Source organism: Chiloscyllium plagiosum, chromosome 36 (genome assembly GCF_004010195.1).
Source record: "Chiloscyllium plagiosum isolate BGI_BamShark_2017 chromosome 36, ASM401019v2, whole genome shotgun sequence".
NCBI classification, from domain to species: Eukaryota; Metazoa; Chordata; class Chondrichthyes; order Orectolobiformes; family Hemiscylliidae; genus Chiloscyllium; species Chiloscyllium plagiosum.
Genome location: NC_057745.1, coordinates 19802805 through 19822047, shown reverse-complemented (window position 1 = coordinate 19822047; position 19243 = coordinate 19802805). Strand labels below are relative to the sequence as shown.

General features: G+C 40.4%; 1 protein-coding gene across 1 annotated transcript in view; it reads right to left on the bottom strand.

Annotated features, from left to right (window-relative positions):
* LOC122541026 (DNA-binding protein RFX7-like) overlaps positions 1-19243 on the bottom strand; it is an 88311-nt gene that overhangs the window by 56617 nt on the left and 12451 nt on the right. Inside the window, exon 2 of the mRNA XM_043677482.1 lies at positions 7247-7280. Coding sequence (XP_043533417.1) covers positions 7247-7280 — 34 coding nt within the window. The remainder of the gene's footprint in view (positions 1-7246; positions 7281-19243) is intronic.

The window sequence follows — 19243 nt, the reverse complement described above, 5'->3', positions numbered from 1 at the left end:
GGGGAGGGAAATGTATCCCTGGTGGTGGGGTCTGTTTGGAGGTGGCGGAAATGTCAGCGGATGATTTGGTTTATGCGAAGGTTGGTAGGGTGGAAGGTGAGCACCAGGGGCGTTCTGTCCTTGTTGCGGTTGGAGGGGTTGGGTCTGGACAGTCTTTGAACAGGAACTCAAGACTGAGCATCCATGAGGAACTATGGACCAACAACAGAACTATACTCTGAATCACAAACTATAAGCTCATGGTTTGACATATCCCCACTCGACCATTACCATTAAGCCAAGCGATAAACTCTACTTTAACAATGAGTGGAGGGCGGCATATTAGGAACAGCACAAGCATATCTAAAAACAATTACTATCCTACTAATCTAAACAAGTGCTATCAAGCAGCACTTACAATGTGACAAACTGCTCATGTTAGGTTCTGCCAGGACCACTCAGCTCCTGACTTCACTACAGCTTTGAAAAGAGCTTAACTCCAATAAGGTGTGAAAGGGAGTGCCCTTGATATGAAGGTAGCACCTGACCCAGTGTTACATCAAGGAGCTCAATAAAAGTGGAGTCAATGGGAATCAGGGGATTGGAATCATACATAACACAAAGAAAGATAGATGAGATTGCTGAAGGCCAATTATTTATGATCTTCCCTCCATTATGCAGGTCAGAAGTGAGGATGTTTGTTTGGAATAATAAATGCCAGGCAATGACCAACTTCAACAAGGGAAAGTTTAATCATTGTCCTTTGACATTCCATGGCATTACCATAACGGGGCAGCATGGTGGCTCAGTGGTTAGCACTGCTGCCTCACAGCGCCAGGGACCCGGGTTCAATTCCCACCTCAGGAAACTGTCTGTGTGGAGTTTGCACATTCTCCCCGTTTCTGCGTGGGTTTCCTCCGGGTGCTCCGGTTTCTCCTCCACAGTCCAAAGATGTGCAGGTTAGGTGGAATGGCCACGCTAAATTGCCCATAGTAACAGGTGCATTAGTTAGGGGTAAATGTAGGGGAATGGGTCTGGGTGGGTTGGTCTTCGGAGGGTTGGTGTGGACTTGTTGGCTGAAAGGCCTGTTTCCACACTGTAAGTAATCTAATCTAATCATAACAATCTTAACTACCAACATCCTGAAAGTTACCACTGACCCAAAACAGCTGGATCAGCCATAAAAATACTGCAGCTACAAAAACAGTTCAAAGGCTAGGAGTTCTGCACTGAGTACCTCACTTCCCCAATGCCAGACCACCATCTGCAAGGCACAAATAAGGAGTGTGATTGAATACACAATTTGCTGTGCTGGTGCATCATTAACAACATTCTAAAGCTCAACACCATTCGAGACAAAGATTTGTCACAAACACAGATACAGATGACTGACGCAGCCAGATAAAGTTCATGTCATCAAGAAGTGTGAGAATAAATTCAAACTAATTGTTGTTACACATCTGTCGGTTGAGAATTTAGTAATAGTCGCAACTTCAGATGAGTAGTTAAGAAAAATTCTATTACATAACTAGTTTCATATTGTGTATTTTAACTGTACCCTCAACACAACTTGTATTCCTTACAATCACTGCACATCTACTGTTAGTCAATTTATTTCATCATCATTTCACCTGTTCAGAAAGTCCATGGGAGAATATTATTAATAGATTATTACATTCTTTTAGGGAAACTAAACATAGCTTTGCTGTTTGGAAAGCATGAGGGAGGTGCACATATTCCAGGTAAAAATACACGTATACTTTCGTGGGTTAACGTAACAAAAATATCAAAACAGGGATAGGATTTTGTTTCTGATGCTTTTCAAAGGTGAAACAAAGATAAGTGAAGATATAATATGAACTGGCAACTTTGGAAAACCCTCAGCAAATCATGAAAATAATATTTTAGTTATTTTGGTCACGTTACTTTTCATAACAATTTGCTAGAACTCTCAATAATTCTTCATTCTCATTTTTAATTTGTTTTATTCTATCATCAATTTTGGTTTGGAGCTGTGAACTGAGAACTGAGAGTTGAAAATGTCCTTTGGACTGTGGGCAGCAGCTTGTTATTAAAAAAGGAAGCACAAACAAACAGAGGCCAGGCCAAGTTAATTGCAGATTGGTTCCTGAAAGCCACTTAAATAACAAAACAAGCCAGATTATTTTATTTATCATTTAACTGTGTTAATGGGGCTGAAAACAAAATTTGGGTTTTTTGGGTTTAAACACAGACATCAATTAGATTACTTTGTTGTTTAGTTTCGCTCTGTTAACATTATTACTTTGTTAATAAACTGCGAAGTCTTTTGTTTCTGTTACAAACCAGTGTCTGAAATTAATCATTTTGAAGAATCGGAGCTCGGTGATGCAAGACATCTGGTTAGGGACCACTGGGGTTAATTTTCAGGGTCCTTGTAGGTTTTAACTTTACTGTGTTGCAAATATAGAAGTTGAAATGCTGATTTGATTCTGCTGTCTGTTGCCATGTCATAAAAGATTAAACTTCAGAATCAAAGAAAGTTTTTTTAAAATTGTTCTAAGCCTAAGATAAACGGAAGAGAAAATGTTAGAAATACACAGCTAGTCTGGAAGTATCTGAGAGAAAGAGTTGAAATTTCATCAAATCAGACAAGCTTATGCACTACATTCCTCAATTCCGTACAGCAGATGTTGCCTTACAGACAAGTTCTCCATTTTGGAGATAAGAACCCAAGTTCACTTCCATTCCCAGAAGTAGCCTTCCTTATACCTACATTGCTGATATCTTCAAGCTCCACATGTGCACAGAGACTCAATGCTGGTTCTGGTTTTTGCATATTGTCCACAGCTCGCAAATGCCACTTTTTATATTCATGAGTTAGGCCCCAGCCTTTTCTAGCAACTCCCTTTGTCCTTTGCAGTGGAACCACTGATCATATCCCCACCTCGCCAGCTTATTTATTATACTTTGAAATTCTTTGGGGCTCCATTCATAAGTGAAAACAGTTTTTTGGGGGCCTATGTATATTGTAGACTTCAAATATAGTGACCCAAACTACCAAATGACAGAAAACCAGAGTTTAATTAGTGGGAATGGAGGAAAATAACAGGAATATAGAAAATAAAATACAAATATAAAACAAACAGTGTGTAGAAGGAAAACACAATGAAGGCGGTAATGCAGGATAGGTTGATAGGGAAAAATTGGAACTAATAAAATATAACACGTTGATAGAAGTGATACAGGCTTGCATTTAGCATGGTGCGTAAGATGGCAATTGTAATTTACACGAGATTATAGAAAAGCCAACCAATCACTCTCTTGATCATGCTTCAGTCATGGATGGCCAATGCCACAGTGCGAAGCATACAGTGCAAACAACTGCGCTGATGCACAATATGTATTAGTGACTCAAAATAACATATCCATAATATAACACGTTGACAGAAGTGATACAGGCTTGCATTTAGCGTGCGTAAGATGGCAATCAAGAGTTCAACTTCTTATCATTATTAAACAGAGACACATAAACTGGGACCCAAAGATAAGTATGTTGGAAATGGAGTGTCAGCCTAGTATCTTTTAGACTTTACCAATGCCATAAGGTGTAAATTACAATGTCTAGTGGTGTGCTGCATCACACAATTCTCCCATCATTACGGAACAAACAACAGAACTCTACAGCCTTCTGGACTCAGTCATAAAGATATACAGCACAGAAACAAGCCCTTTGATCCAACTTGTCTGTACCGATTGAATATCCTAAATAAATCTAGACCATTTACTAGTATTTGGCCCATATCCCACAAATCCGTTCCTAATCATATACTCATTCAGGTGCCTTTTAAATGTTGTAATTGAACCAGCTTCCACCATTTCCTCTGGCAGCTCATTCCATTCATGCAAAACCCTCTGTGTGAAAAAGTTGCCAGTTAGGCACCTCTCTCACCTTAAACCTATGCCCTCTCGCTTTGGACTCCCCCACCCCAGGGAAAAGACCTTGTCTCTTTACCTTATCTAGGTCCCTCTTGATTTTAATAAACATCTATAAAGGTCACCCCTGAGCCTCTAGCACTCCAGGGAAAGTAGCCCCAGTCTGTTCTGCCTCTGAAACCCTCCAAACCTGGTAATATCCTTGTAAATATTTTCTGAACCCTTTCAAGTTTCACAACATCCTTCCTATAATGACTTCAACAATTTTAGGACTGGAGGTACTTTCTCAATGTCCTTACCCTAAACTCCACAGACCAGCTATTGATATCACATGGTCTGCTTTTCCATCCAACTGTTCTTCTCTCTCTTTGGGCTCTATTTCCATTTATCATATAAGGTATCATTTATACCTTACCCACTCCCCCACCATACCTTCTGCATAAAAACCTACTTTCTCCGAGATACCATCAGTTCTCAGGAAGGGTCACTGGACCTGAAATGTTAATTCTGATTTCTCTCCACAGTTGCTGCCAGACCTGCTGAGCTTTTCCAGCAATTTCTGTTTTTGTTTCTGATATCCAGCATTCACAGTTCTCAGTTTTTAAAGATTTCACTGATCCAACAGCTTTTAGTAACAAGGCTATCACAAAGTGCAATTGTGAGAATAACCCATCAACTAGAATGCACGTAAACAATGTCTCAAAACATTGCAAACTTTTTTTCTAGTAGATATTACAAATTGCTGTACTTCTTTGTTTTCTTCTGTCTATGCAAACACCCACCACCCCCAAAAGAGGTGTCCTTGCCAGCTTCCACACTTTTACATGTGTTCCACCAAGACTACATCCTCAGGCCTCAGGTGACTGACTGTGTGGAGTTTGCACGTTCTCCCCGTGTCTGCGTGGGTTTCCTCTGGGTGCTCCGGTTTCCTCCCACAGTCCAAAGATGTGCAGGTCAGGTGAACTGGCCATGCTAAATTGTCCATAGTGTTAGGTAAGGGGTAATGTAGGGGTATGGGTGGGTTGCGCTTCGGCGGGTCGGTGTGGACTTGTTGGGCCGAAGGGCCTGTTTCCACACTGTAATGTAATCTAATCTAATAATTTAACCCACATCCTATGTTCCACAGCTCCATTACTCAGTAGGCACCACCATGAAGGTATAAGAAGGCAGAAGTGCAATAATTTATTTAATTTAGCAATAACGAGTTAAAAATTATTACGGAGTACAGTTAAATAAACTCCAGCCTTAGAAACAGTACACTAGGAGGGGAGAAGAGGGTTGACGAAGAACAATATTGTCTGCAGAAAGGAACAGTCAGATGTTTCTAGGGAAGCATGTCAGCAGGAACAAGGAACAATTCTCATTATGGAGTATGCATTAGAATTATTGCTGACTTTGTTAAAGTAGCAAGAAAAAAAAAGGTTCCTTATTGGACCAGAACATATTCTCTTAGTGGTGTTCACAAGGTGTTGTTTCTCTTGACTAGCACTTTAAAATAAAACAGTAGATAGATAAATACTTCAAAAACTAATTTCAAACCACAATATGTGGCCAAGGAACTCCAAAATTATTATTGGTTACAGGCGATAATATAATTCAAAGTAAATTCTTCCAATGGCCTTACTCCAGTAAGGTTTCTCGGTCGAGTTCCACACAAAGCTCCAGTCAAAAAGGGAACTATGCAGTTATGATGATTCCAAACTCTCAGCAAGGTCATATGGATGAATAACTAAATAATGCTTCTCCAGGATCAGTTGGAAAGCTAGTGATAGTACACATCATTTCCAGGCTGAAACAGTGGCATTCCTTTGAAAAATGATTTAGGTTTCACTAAGTTTAAACAGGTGTAGACGATTAATACTAGCCAACAAAATTTCAGATTTGATCTTCAATCACTTTGGAGTTATGAAAAATTGAAATAGGAATTTAAAAGTTATGCGAGGTTCCTTCTCAACCAGAAGCATCTTGAAACTGTGTTGGAAGCAAATTCAATGTTAACTGCCAACATCAAGCTCAATAAATGCCTGAAAGAAAAACCGCATGACTATCTCTTTCAAACAGCTAGTAAAGGCAGAGGAGGACAAACGGTCTCCCTCGGAACTTTATCATTCTATAATCCATTGCTCTCCTGCAACTACCATTATACAGAAAACTGCATGAAAGGAGGATCAGGTTTGGCTATGGTGCCCAAAGCAGTCAAATGGTTTGCCAACATTTACTACTCAAATATGAATGGCAAACACTTTGGAGGGGTAACAAAAGATGATCAGCAAGCATGAATCTGTAATCCAAAACATCAGGTGAGGAGGAGAGAAACGCTGGACTAAATTGGCAGGTAGGAGAAAGAAAAATAGTTCAGCATGATTCTGAAGGACTATTCAATGGACAAAGTTAACAGTTCACACACCTAATAGTCAACCAAATTTCTCAAAACAAGGTCAAAATGGAACGGTATCCAACCAAAGGAAGTTATGTTTCATCTTGGAACTTTCCTGGGCAAGGGTAGGTAGGCAGGCAAGTTTGGATTGAGAAGTGGGATATTTCTAGTTTGTACATGGATGTTTAGAATGCAAGTGTGAATGGTGAACATATCTGGAGTTAACTAGCATTCAACAGAGTTAAAAATCACAACACCAGGTTATAGTCCAACAGGTTTAATTGGAATCACTAGCTTTTGGAATGCACTCCTTCTGGGCTCCGAAAGCTAGTGCTTCCAAGTAAACCTTCTGGACTATAACCAGGTGCTGTGTGATTTTTAACTTTGTCCACCCCAGTCTAACACTGGCATCTCCAAGTCATGGCACTCAACATGGCATTTTTTAAAAATCTCTGCGCGTACTAGATTTTACTCAGGACAGATTTTCAGAGGCAGACAATTTAAAGCAGCACTGAAAAGGTGCTGTACGGTTGTAGATAAACTGAAATCTTACCTAGCCATGCAAATGGTTTGCACTGATGTTAAAGAGTCTAGCGCATTATCTAAACAGCAAAATTACTTCATACACAGTCTTGATCAATTATCCTCCCTGAAGCATCATAATTAGCCAATTATTTCATTGCTGTTCATCAGATGTTGTGGGCAAAATGACTTATGTGTTAGCATTCAAACGATTCAATACATTAAATTATTTTATATATTTAAAGTATTCTGGGTCGATCTGGAAAGATCATTATACATTTGTTCTTACTTTCATTATAGAAGTAGCTTGCACCAACATCAAAGTTTCCTCCTATTATAGCTGCACATCTACAACCAAGGAATGTTGTATTTAAAAGGTATTTACAGTTACATAAAATATTAGTTAACAAATGGTATGAATTGATAAAGGTTTAATTTGCATCTAGCACTCACCAAAATGCAGTCCACTTTTGATTGTACAGTTTTGCTGTGGGAAGAAAGAAAATTCATTAATAACAGATTGCAATTGCAGCTAACATTTGGAAAATTATCAAATATGTTGCAATGTTGAATTATTGACCTTTACAGAAAAAAGTATAAATTTACAGTAGTGCATTCATGTTTGCTCCACTTAAGAGGTGAAACATTTTGACTAATGTGGTGCCAATTTTACAATATCTGTTCATGATACTGTTCTCACGACGCACATTACGAGAAAAATGGTGAGTGTACATTTGAAGGTAATGCCAGAGAGATCCTGAGGTTTTATAAATTTTGTGTTTACTCTTTAAATACGATGTAAAATTATGTAAAGGTTTTAAGTTGCTCATCAACTATCCCCAAATATATACTGTTGAAACATGCCTTTGGAAAAACATTATGAATAAGTACAAAACATATTTTTATGCAAATGGACAGATAGCAATGATGCAAAACCTACTTATTCTTGTGGTCATTATTGGAGCTGCTCAAATCTCATTTTTCTGAAAAAATTATTTTCTAGGTGTCACACCATCATGTAATAGTATTAAAACAAGCGTAACAGTCAACACCAACATTACAGAGCAAGAAGGGTCAAATATTGTTCTCAAAGACAAATAATAAATAGGCAGGAAGTTATTCAGCTCACAATGTTATAGCTCAAATCTTTCCCCTCAGAGGTTCTGGAGTGAGTTATGACTCTGCACATATGTTTCCAACTTTCCTTATGAGTTCCTTCAATCTAGTTTCCAATTTGCCTGTAGTAGCAAGATTACTTGGTCAAAATCATTTTCATTCTTTCCTTATTAACAGCTGGCTGGTGCTCAAAGAAAGTCATGAATCATAGAAAACACAATATAAACTTATGCTCTGTGGCACTGCTACAAATGAAAAAAGGGGTTTGGACCACACTGATGAAATTTATTCTATTTTCCTAAGAGCTAAGAGCAGGAGCAGCCCTTTCAACCTCCCACACCTGCTTCACCATTCAACACAATTATGGCTGATCTCATCTCTGCCTCAACTCCACCAGCCTACCTGCTCTCCATAACTTTTTAATCCATTACTAATTAAAATTCTCTCTCCTCCTTAAATATAGTCAGTATCCAGCATTTAATACACTAGTGAATTCCACAGATTTATCACTTTTTGAAAGAAGCAATTCCTCCTCACCCCGTTTAAATCTGATAGCTCTTACCCTTAAAAGGTTACGTCCTCTTATTCTGCATTGTCCCACATCAGGAAACATCCTACGTTGAATTTGTCAATTCCCTTTATATATTGTATAGCACGATTAGATCTCCTCTCATTCTTCTAAACTCTAGAGATTATAAGCCTAACCTACTTTAAAAAACAGTGAATGTTGGAAATCAAAAACAAACACGCAACAAATTGCTGGACAAATGCAACAGGTCTGGCAACATCTGCGTGTGATGTTAAAAGATTAAATGGGAATCTCTCTCTGGACATTAATTTAATTAGATTAGATTAGATTCCCTACAGTGTGGAAATATGCCCTTCGGCCCAACAAGTCCACACCAACCCTCTGATGAGTAACCCACCCAGAACCCATTTGCCTCTGACTAATGCATCTAACACTATGGGTAATTTAGCATGGCCAATTCACCTGACCTGCACATCTTTGGACTGTGGGAGGAAACCGGAGCACCCAGATGAAGCCCATGCAGACACTGAGAGAATGTGCAAACTCCACACAGGCAGTCGCCCGAGGCTGGAATCAAACCCGGGTCCCTGGTGCTGTGAGGCAGCAGTGCTAACTATCAAGCCACCGTGCCGTCTGATAGATTAAAGGGTTAAACTACACTGTCTTTGGGTGGGGACAACAATCATAAAAGAATGCGGATGACTACCATTGTAATTTACACTTCATTTAGATAGTCATTTGGTTTTACTCTCCTGCTATTGTCAGAAATGCTTTCCTGCTTCATCTTGGGGAATCACTGAGTCAAGAAATCATTTGCATAATGATTCCCCAGGATTAGCACATTAGCATCATCTCAGAGGATGATCCTATCCTGCCACTGTGCCTGGGGTAACATGTGGCTGTGAGTAGGTGGGGGATATCTTAAGTAGTATGTGACTATGGGGAGTGACCAGAGTATCTGTAAGCATGGCCAACTGACCTGTATGAAGATGTGTTTTCTTTGTTCAGGGCCTCACTTTGACTCAACCTCGCATGCCTGCAAGGGGACCAAGGAGGTCACCAAGCTCGTACTAGCTTCAATAAACTTTGACTGTTTGCAGAAGTTGGTGTGTGTGAACTGCATTTGGTGTGCAAAACCACAGGGAAAGACCCAAAGGTGTGGAGAAAAAGGAGAGTTTCAGGTCCAATGTCCCTACTTAGCTCAAGATTTGGTACTCAAACTGAATGCTGTACAACAGATGGGGTCTATGAAGATTGCAGAAGAATTGAATTGAATTTATTGTCACTTGTACTGAGGCACAGTGAAAAGCTTTGCCTTGCGAGCAATACAGGCAGATCACATAGTTAAATAGCATAGATAAGTAAATAAGAGGTAAACAGTGGCAAAAACCAAAATACAGGTACATGCAAATGCTAAGAGTTTGAGAGTCCATTCAGTATTCTAACAACAGTCGGGTAGAAACTGTTTCTAAACCAGCTGGTGCATGTGTTCAGACTTCTGTACCTTCTCCCCCAAGGTAGAGGTTGTAGAAAAACATTGCCAGGGTGGGGTGGATCTTTGAGAATGCTGGCTGCCTTTCCTTGACAGCAGGCCTGCTTGATGAATTCTATAGATGGGAGGTTGGCCTTCAAGATTGTCCAGGCAGTGTTCACCACTCTCTGTAATTGTCTCCAATCTTGAATGGTACAGTTGGCATACCAGGAAGTGATACATCCAAATAGAATGCTCTTGATGGCACACCTATAATAGTTGGCAAGGGTGATCACTGTCATGCCCAATTTCCTCAGCTGCCTGAGGAAGAGGAGACGTTGTTGGTCTTTCGTAACCAATGCGTCCACATGAAGAGTCCAAAAAAGCTTATTGTGGATGACCACTCCACTCGTTCCACCTCTGTGCTGTTGCTAATGTGTAGGGGGGCATGAGTAACATCCCACCAAAAGTCAATAATGAGTTCCTTGGTTTTGCTGACATTGAGAGCTAGGTTGTTCTCAGTGCACCATTTTTCCAGGTCTTCCACCTCCCATCTGTAGTCTGTTTTGTCACCATCTGAGATCTGACCGATTATGGTGGTGTCATCAGCATACTTGTAAATGGCATTTGGTGAGATAGTCATGGGTATACAGTGAGTACAGTAGGGGGCTGAGTACACACCCTGGGGGTTCCAGTGTTCAGTGTTAGTGAGGATGAAATATTGTCCCAAATCTTCACTGATCGTGACCTGTGGGTGAGGAAACTGAGGATCCAGTTGCAAAGAGTGGGGCTTAGTCAGAGATCACCAAGTCTCGTAATCAGTCTCGAGGGGATAACAGTGTTGAAGACTGAACTGTAGTCAACGAGTAGGATTCTTAAATAGCTGTTCTTGGTGTCAAACTGTTCTAGGGAGGAGTGAAGGGCAAGTGATGTGGCATCTGACATGGATCTGTTGGTCTGATAGGCAAATTGGAGTGGGTCAAGAGTAGTGGGGAGGCTGGAGTTGATTAATGCCATGACCAGCCTTCCAAAGCACTTTATGACCACCAAGGTTAGGACCACTGGATGTAGTCATTCAGACATGCTGCATGAGCCTTCTTAGGCACAGGGATGATGTTGGCCCTCTTGAAACAGGCAGGGACAGTGACCTGCTGCAGGGAGAGGTTGAAGATATCCGAGAAGACCATTGCCAATTGATCTGCGCATGTTCAGAGTGCATGGCCTGTACTCCGTCTGGTCTCATCGCTTTCCTTGGATTCACATGAAGGAAAACTGATCTGACCTCTGATGCAGTGACTGTTGGCTAGGTTCATCAGGACTTGTCGGAATAGGTGTTACCTCTCCGCCGAAATTCTGCTCAAAGCGATCATAGAAGACGTTGAGACAATCTGAGAGGGGTGTGTCATCGTCTGGTATCTTATACTGTCTCTTTAGAACCTGTGATGTCATTCAGTCCTTGATTTTGTATTGTATCTTTCTGAGATAAAGGTATCTCAAAAAGATATATTGATGGCATTTTCTATCTATGCATTAACTTTTTGTAATTTTTATTTTAGCAATCGGAGGAAGAGTCGTCTCCACCTAAAACGTTGACTCTGATTTCTCTCCACAGATGCTGCCAGACCTGCTGAGCTTTTCCAGCAATTTCCATTTTAATTTGTAATTTGTCTATGTTGCTTGCCTCTCCCCATTGATACTTGCCTTTCTCAGAACCAAAATGGATAACCTCACACCCACCTTACTTAACTCCACTGGTTCATGCTCTGTATAATTCTGTAACCTTCCACTTCCAATTATGCAATGTACTTTACAGTTTAAAAACCTTCAGCTGTAAATTTGAAGGCACAACTGCCTGTACATTCATTCAAATTGTTTGCACAATACAAATTTGATATCTCAGGAATATCCAAGAAACATTTGTTGCAAACTTGCAGTCAAAGAACGTTTCCTTTATCTTTATCGTATTCTGTCTGCCTTTTCCCTCCCAACCAATACCGAGTTATAGATGGCCTGTCCCACTAAAAATGCCTCAGAAGAGATAAGGAACGGACATGGACCAAGAAACTACTGTTTCTTGAAAGGGTTGTTAGAAATTTTACATTACATTTTACCATTGCAGCCTGGACATTTTTACATATTGGAACAAGAGATGGGTTCTTGTAAACATCCCATAATAGGGCACAAGAGGATAACAAGGTGCAACAAACCTATTAATGGTGGTAATGTTATAGTTAAAGAAGAATGTCAGAAGGCCAAGAACATTTTCTGAAACAACTTAATTGAAGTACAGTCACATTGAAGTTTCATGTCGTTCGGATTAAAAATTGCAGGGGACAAAACCAAATTTTCTAGGTTTTTTTCCAGAGTTCATGTTTATAATTAAACTCAGATAATTATAAAGAGATGCATGTATCAGTCCAACAATTATGGGAATAAGTAGAATTTAAAGACAAAGAGTGATAAGACATTCAGGACAGTTAAGGATGACTAGCAAAACATATGCACACCCCAGCTCACAAGTGATTATTTTCAAAACTCAATAGTTCAAGTGTTAAATCAAACTTGATCCTTAGCTGCTTCACAGACAGTGACAAAACAGCAAGCCATGGGTGATAGCAATTCTGGTTGAGTCCCTCTAACATCAAAACATTTTCCTCCCTCCTCTTCACACCCCCCCCCCAAAATATACTGCTGGTCTTGTTGTGGACATGCAGCTAACAGATCAGTAGATTAATATTCTGTGTCACAGACAATATTCAATTATTTTTTAAAAATTTAAACTAGCTTTATTAATTTACAACATCTTTAAAAAAGGTGTGTAAAACACATGCATTGTTTGTAGCCTAAAACATCAACATTTAGCCATGACTATTATCTAAATTTGTTCTGTGCATCACAATAAAAGATGATAAAATATTTTTTGCAACACCAATTTATAAGCCTCAACAAACTACTTCACCTATATTGAACAATTTGCCAGATTCCGGCAACTCAAACTTCAATAACCTAATTTTAGTTTATCACACAAGGCCTTCAAAAGGTGCAAGCTGACTTGCAGACTCTGCAACGCCAGGCAACCAGGACTGGACAATAAATATAGTCCTCCCATGGTCACACAATCCAAGAGCAGAAAAAAAATACAGTTCGTAATATAAATCAAACTTGTGACAAAGGAAAAAAAAAAGAGGGAAATAAAAGGTCTTTACTGAAATAATTGCTGAAGCGTGAAAAGTTTAGCAAAGGAAGTGACTGGAAAGATAAACATTTAAAGACATTGAATTCTTGTAGATAAGCATACGAATATACAAGGAGTGGAGGGATATGGACCAAGAGCAGGCAGAAGGAATAGTTTAATTGGTGTCATGTTCGACACAATGTGGGCCGAAGGGCCTGTTTCTGTGCTGTTCAGCTTTATGCTCTATATCTATGATGGCACAGTACTGTATGGAGGTAGAATGACAGGGAGAAGGTGAGGACTGCAGATGCTGGAGATCAGTGTAGAGAGTGTGGTGCTGGAAAAGCACAGCAGGTCAGGCAGCAACCGAGGAGCAGGAGAACTGATGCTTCGAGCATAATGCCTTCATCAGCAATGATGTTTGTGGCCAAGGAAGCTGAGAGGGGAGAATAAGGAAATTGGTGAAATCCACATTGATACCATGTGGTTGGAGGGTCCCAAGGTGGAAGATGAGGCATTCTTCCTCCAGGTGTTAGTCGCTAGAATTTGGCGGAGTGGGAGGGGGAGTTCAGTCACTGGGCGATGGGGTTGTTTAATGCATGTGTCCCAGAGGTATTCTCTGAAATGTTCCGCAAATTGGTATTCTGTCTCCCCAATGTAGAGGAGACCACATCAAGGGCAACAGGCACAGTAGATTACACGTGTGGAGGTGCAGGACAATGTGGAAGAATCCTTTGGGGCCTTGGATGGAAGTGAGGGGGGCGGTGTGGGCGCAGGTTCGACACCTCTTGCAGAGGCAAGGGAAGGTGTCGGTTGTGGAGGGTGTATTGGTGGGACCGTGGGCCTAACGAGGGAGTCACGGAGGGAATGGTCTCTACAGAATGCAGATAGGGGTGGGGAGGGAAATATATCTCTGGTGATGGGGTCTGTTTGTAGGTTGCAGAGGATGATGCATTGTATCTGGAGGTTGCCCCCCACACATTTCTGATGAAGAGCTCATGCTCGAAAAGCCGACTCCCTGCTCCTCGGATACTGCCTGATTGGCTGTGCTTTCCCAGCACTGCACTTCTTGACTCTGATCTCCAGTCCTCACTTTCTCCCAACATTCAGTGGCAGACAACATGATCAAATAATCTACTCTGGCAATGTTATGCTGGGCAAAATACCATGAGAACTGACTATTTCTCTTTGAACTGTACTGTTCGATCTTCTAAATCTAGCAAAGAACCTTACATTGCTTGTAATGTTGCATCCAGGAATGCAGTATTCCATCTGTAGAGATTGAAGCACAGTGCAGCAATGACACTCAAATATACAGTCTATGAAGTGACACTGCTTCCAACAGAGTCAAACTCATGCTGCCCAAACATCAGCACTTTCATCTCTGAACCAGAAGGTCTGAGTTCAAGCCTTTCCCAGAATCTCAAACATATTACGTAGACTGATATTAGTGTAGACCTGAGGGAGTGCTGTAAGGATAAAGCTTTTTGGTCAAAATACTAAAAAAAAAAGACCTCTCAGGAGGACATAAGTACCACAGCATTGTTGAAATACCAGTATCCCAGTTAACATTCAACCCTCAACCAATATCTGACCTAGTTTAATTGACATTTATATCTAAATCACTGTGTATAAATGGCTGTAGTACATCCAAGATATCCTGAGGTCATGAAATGCACTGCACAAATGTAAGTCTTTTGCTTTTATTTAAAACACAATTTGCAAATTGCAAACACTAAAACCAACAGTGCTTTTTTTTTATTCCAACCAAAGAAGCTTTTTATTGGGTACTGAGAATGAAAAACAATTGCAAAACTAAGTTAACTGGAACATAAAATAAAATTACAAGCAAAAGCAAGTTCTGTACCAGGCTACTTCACCATGCCAAAAAAGGGATAAATGAAGAAAAGATCATACGGCTCAAAACCCGGGCATCAGCAGGGCACTACGTTATCAGCACAATTATATCCTGCAAATCAGTGAAATCCTGACCCAGGATATCTTGGCATTATCAAGCCAGCACACCAACCCTTTCAAGAATTACACAGAACAGCATGCCAGGAGCAGCATTATGAGCATATAAAATTGAAGCACCACCCAGGTGCTGCTACCAGACAATACCAAAAGCAGAAACAGTTTGCAGTAGACAACACAAAGTTAACAGATCAGATCAAAACTCTATTATCAATGGTGAATGGTGATATACAAACAACTAGCAGGCAAATTCGGCTCAAAGACCATGCATGCTCTCAAAGACGGAGCAGCCCAGCAGGTGAATACAAGGGGTAAGACTAAAGTAGATTTCTCCAGCCAGAATTGCCAAGACGTTGACCTCAGAAGCCAGCTTTCAGTCAATTATATTCATTTCATGTGATGACAACAAACTCTGAGCACTTTAGATACTCGAAACATTCCAATGAAGAATGGAATCCATAACTAGCTGTACCTCTATTCAAGTTACTCCAGTCTAGTTACAGCACTAGCACAGCACTATTTAATTATTCACTCTCAGAATCAATAAAGCCAACAGGCCAAATGACCACCTTGTGTGCTGTAAAAATTGCGATCTTGTCTGTCAACACAACAGGAGAAATCCTATCTGGCCAATTACTATCCCATTTATCTAGTCTCAATCAGCTATGTAATGGATGATCTTGCTGACACTGTTTTTAAGAAACACTTACCAAAAACTTCCATAGCAGTACCCAGTTTCGATTATATCAGGTACATAACACCAGACCTCACTATAGCCATGGTCCAAATATGAATGAAAGAGCAGAATTCCAGAGGCAATTTGACAGCAACAGTCCTTGACATTAAAGCAACATTTAACTAAGCACATTATCAAGGAGCCTTAGAAATCTTGAAGTAATTGGAAACCTGGCAGGAATCTCTCTAATAGTGGCAGAGGTCTCCAGCACAGAAAAAAGGCTCTTTAGTCCATTGTGTGTCTTACACCAATCAAAACCAATTACCTAACTCATCTACTTCCATTTTCCAGTACTTGGCTAATAGCCCTGTATGTCTTGACATTGCCAGAGTACATCTAAAGATGTCTCAAAGGTTATGAGGATTTGTGCCTCTACCACCCTTTCAGACAGTCAGTTCCAAATTCCCACCATTCTCCGAGTGAAAAGGATTTTCATCACATCCTTCCTAAATCTTCTATCCCTTACCTTAACTTATGTTGGGGGAGGCAATGGCCAAGTGGTATTATCGCTGGACTGTAAATCCGGAGACCCAGGTACTGTTCTGGGGACCCTGGTTCCAATCCTGTCATGGCAGATGGTGGAATTTGATTTCACTAAAACTCTAGAATTAAGAATTTAATGACAATGATGAAATCATTGCCAATTATCAGGAAAAACTCATCTGGTTCACTTTATGTCGTCCCGGTTCCCTTTCCCCGTATCAGTCGAAGCAAACACTCAGACACAGTATGGGTTCTACTTTCCTTTATTCCGGGCCCTGGAGAGAGAGAAAACGATCACCCATGCGCACATGGACATGAGAAATGCTCTTCTCTCAAACAGCAGATTCTTAATGAATTATATAGTCACTTACAGAGAGCAGCCTCCAGATAAGGCAACATCTATATTGATTACAAAGGTCACCCAATCAGCAAGTATCAACAGTAAAGATTAAGCCATCTGGCGTTATGCAATAGATGTTCCTAACTTTGTTAACTGACTTGACATAATGACTGCTTTTTCATCTTGCTAAATGGCTTTACATAAGGAATGCTTTTTCACCTTGTCAACCATGCGTCCAGCAACTCATTGCTTAATGCAAGTTCTTATCTGATCCATGCCGAAAATGTGTTGCTGGAAAAGCGCAGCAGGTCAGGCAGTATCCAAGGAACAGGAGAATCGACGTTTTGGGCATAAGCCCTTCTTCCTGAAACGTCGATTCTCCTGTTCCTTGGATGCTGCCTGACCTGCTGCGCTTTTCCAGCGACACATTTTCGGCTCTGATCTCCAGCATCTGCAGCCCTCACTTTCTCCTTATCTGATCCATGTCACGCCAGCTGAGCCTGTGTCTTATACAACCCAAAATTTAACTCTCTTCCTATTTGCTCATACCTTACAGACTCTCATTTAGGGAATGAAACTACAATCCTTACCTCGTCTGACCTACATGCGACTCCCAGCAATGTGGCGCTCTCTTAACTGCCCTCCGGGCAATTAGGGATGGGCAATAAATGCTGGCCTAGACATTTTTTTTATTCATCCACAGGATGAGAGCATCAAAGTCCACTCATCATTTATCCCTCTACCAAGGAAAAGTTCCTTTCAGTCAACCCTAATCTATACCACTCAAAGTTATACATCTCAATCATGTCCTGTTCTCAATCTCCTCTGTTTCAACAAAAAAAATATTCTACTCTATCCAATCTCTCCTGTAGCAATGACAACCTCCACAGAGCTTTAATGAGTTCCACTTTATGTTCAATGACAATTAGCATCACAGAAGTCCTGGTGGATCACAATCAACCAGAAACTTAACAAGACTAGCTACATAAATATTGCAGCGACAAGAGCAGGCCAGAGATTCAGTTGTCTGCCACACAAGTCATGTCTTGGCTCCTCAATCTTTCCACCATCTGCAAGGCAAAAATCAAGTGTAATGGAATGCTCTTCATTTACCTGATGAGTACAGTTCTAGCCACAGACAAAAAGCTCAACACACCCAGGCCAAAGCAACCCTCTCAAATGGGACCTTATTCCACATTTCAATGTTCATTCCCTCAAACATCAGCACATCATATTAGCAGTGTTGGACTGCATCTTACAAAAAGATACATAAGAAGCCATGGCTTCTGTCATAGCATCTTCAAATCCCATGATTACCAGCATGTAAACAGACCAGGACAACAGGTAAAAGGGAATACCACTCACTGTAGGTTTCCTTTAATCATGAGACCCTACTCACTGAATATTTTTTTTTATTTAAAAAAGATCAAGTGCAAGTTTTCTCTCATCATAACTTTGATTGCCCATTCATGCAAAGGCTCCACCTAAAAATCAGTAGGATAACAGACTTAATTAAGCCTGTTAAATGCATCACATCCTGAAGGCACCCAGCTTGTCACCATGAACTGCATACTGCTGCAATAGTATGGCAATCAGATTGTCCTGACAAAAACACGGACATATGACCACAGCATCAAGCTGCACTATTTGTTATGAAAGTACTTGTTTTCTACAAGTTTCTTCAATTGTAGAATGGTTTGTGCATATACATATATATTGCAAGATATACAACCTCAAACACTTTGTGAACACATCAGAGGACTGCTACACTTCATCATGGATCTGTATCACTCGAAGTAGCCAGTCAAGCAGCTAGCATGCAGTACTGTCGGGGAAGTATACTCACTAGTACTTCACTAGCTCAAAGAAAAGTCAAAACATAGGGCTCTTGTGGCACAGCGGTTAATGTCCCTCCCTCCCTCCGAGTAAGGAGGCCCATTCAAGTCCCACCTGCTCCAGAGGAATGAAATACCTTTGAATAGATTATTAGAAAGTAAAAGGAAAGTCAAAACTTCCTCATTAAATGGCAGCAACACATCCAAAATAATGGAATCTTGACCCAATACAAGGTTATCATTATAAAAATTACAAAGCAAGAGCTGAACTAAGGTTGTGGGTTTCTCCACCACATGTGCTGAATTTAGCTTTATTTTTATTATTGGTAACACAGCCTCAGATTAGTTACTGATTGATTTGATTTTTTCAAAATCTGACTGGAACAGTTGTAATTTAAATACAAGCCAAGGCCCAAACATTCAGTGTAGCGCTCGAATGTTCAGTTGACTGCTTTTGCAATCCTCATTGACTTCTCCTCCTCACACCCAAAGATTAATTTATAATCTCCACAGAAGCCCCTTGCAGACAAATTCTATACATATGGGATGCCAAGGGAAGGATGTTAAATACTGTACTTAAATCCAGAAAGCACACAAAGTAGTGACACACATATATCAATGAGAATTTAGTCAAAACAGTGATACTACATTGACTCATGTCAAAAAACACAAATGTGACATGATTAACAATTAGTAACAAATGAGTAAATATCTTAATTTTTTTCCTGCTGTGAAACAACAGGACTGCAGCTGAAGCAAGATGATGGTAACTATAGCTTTGAATAGCAGCC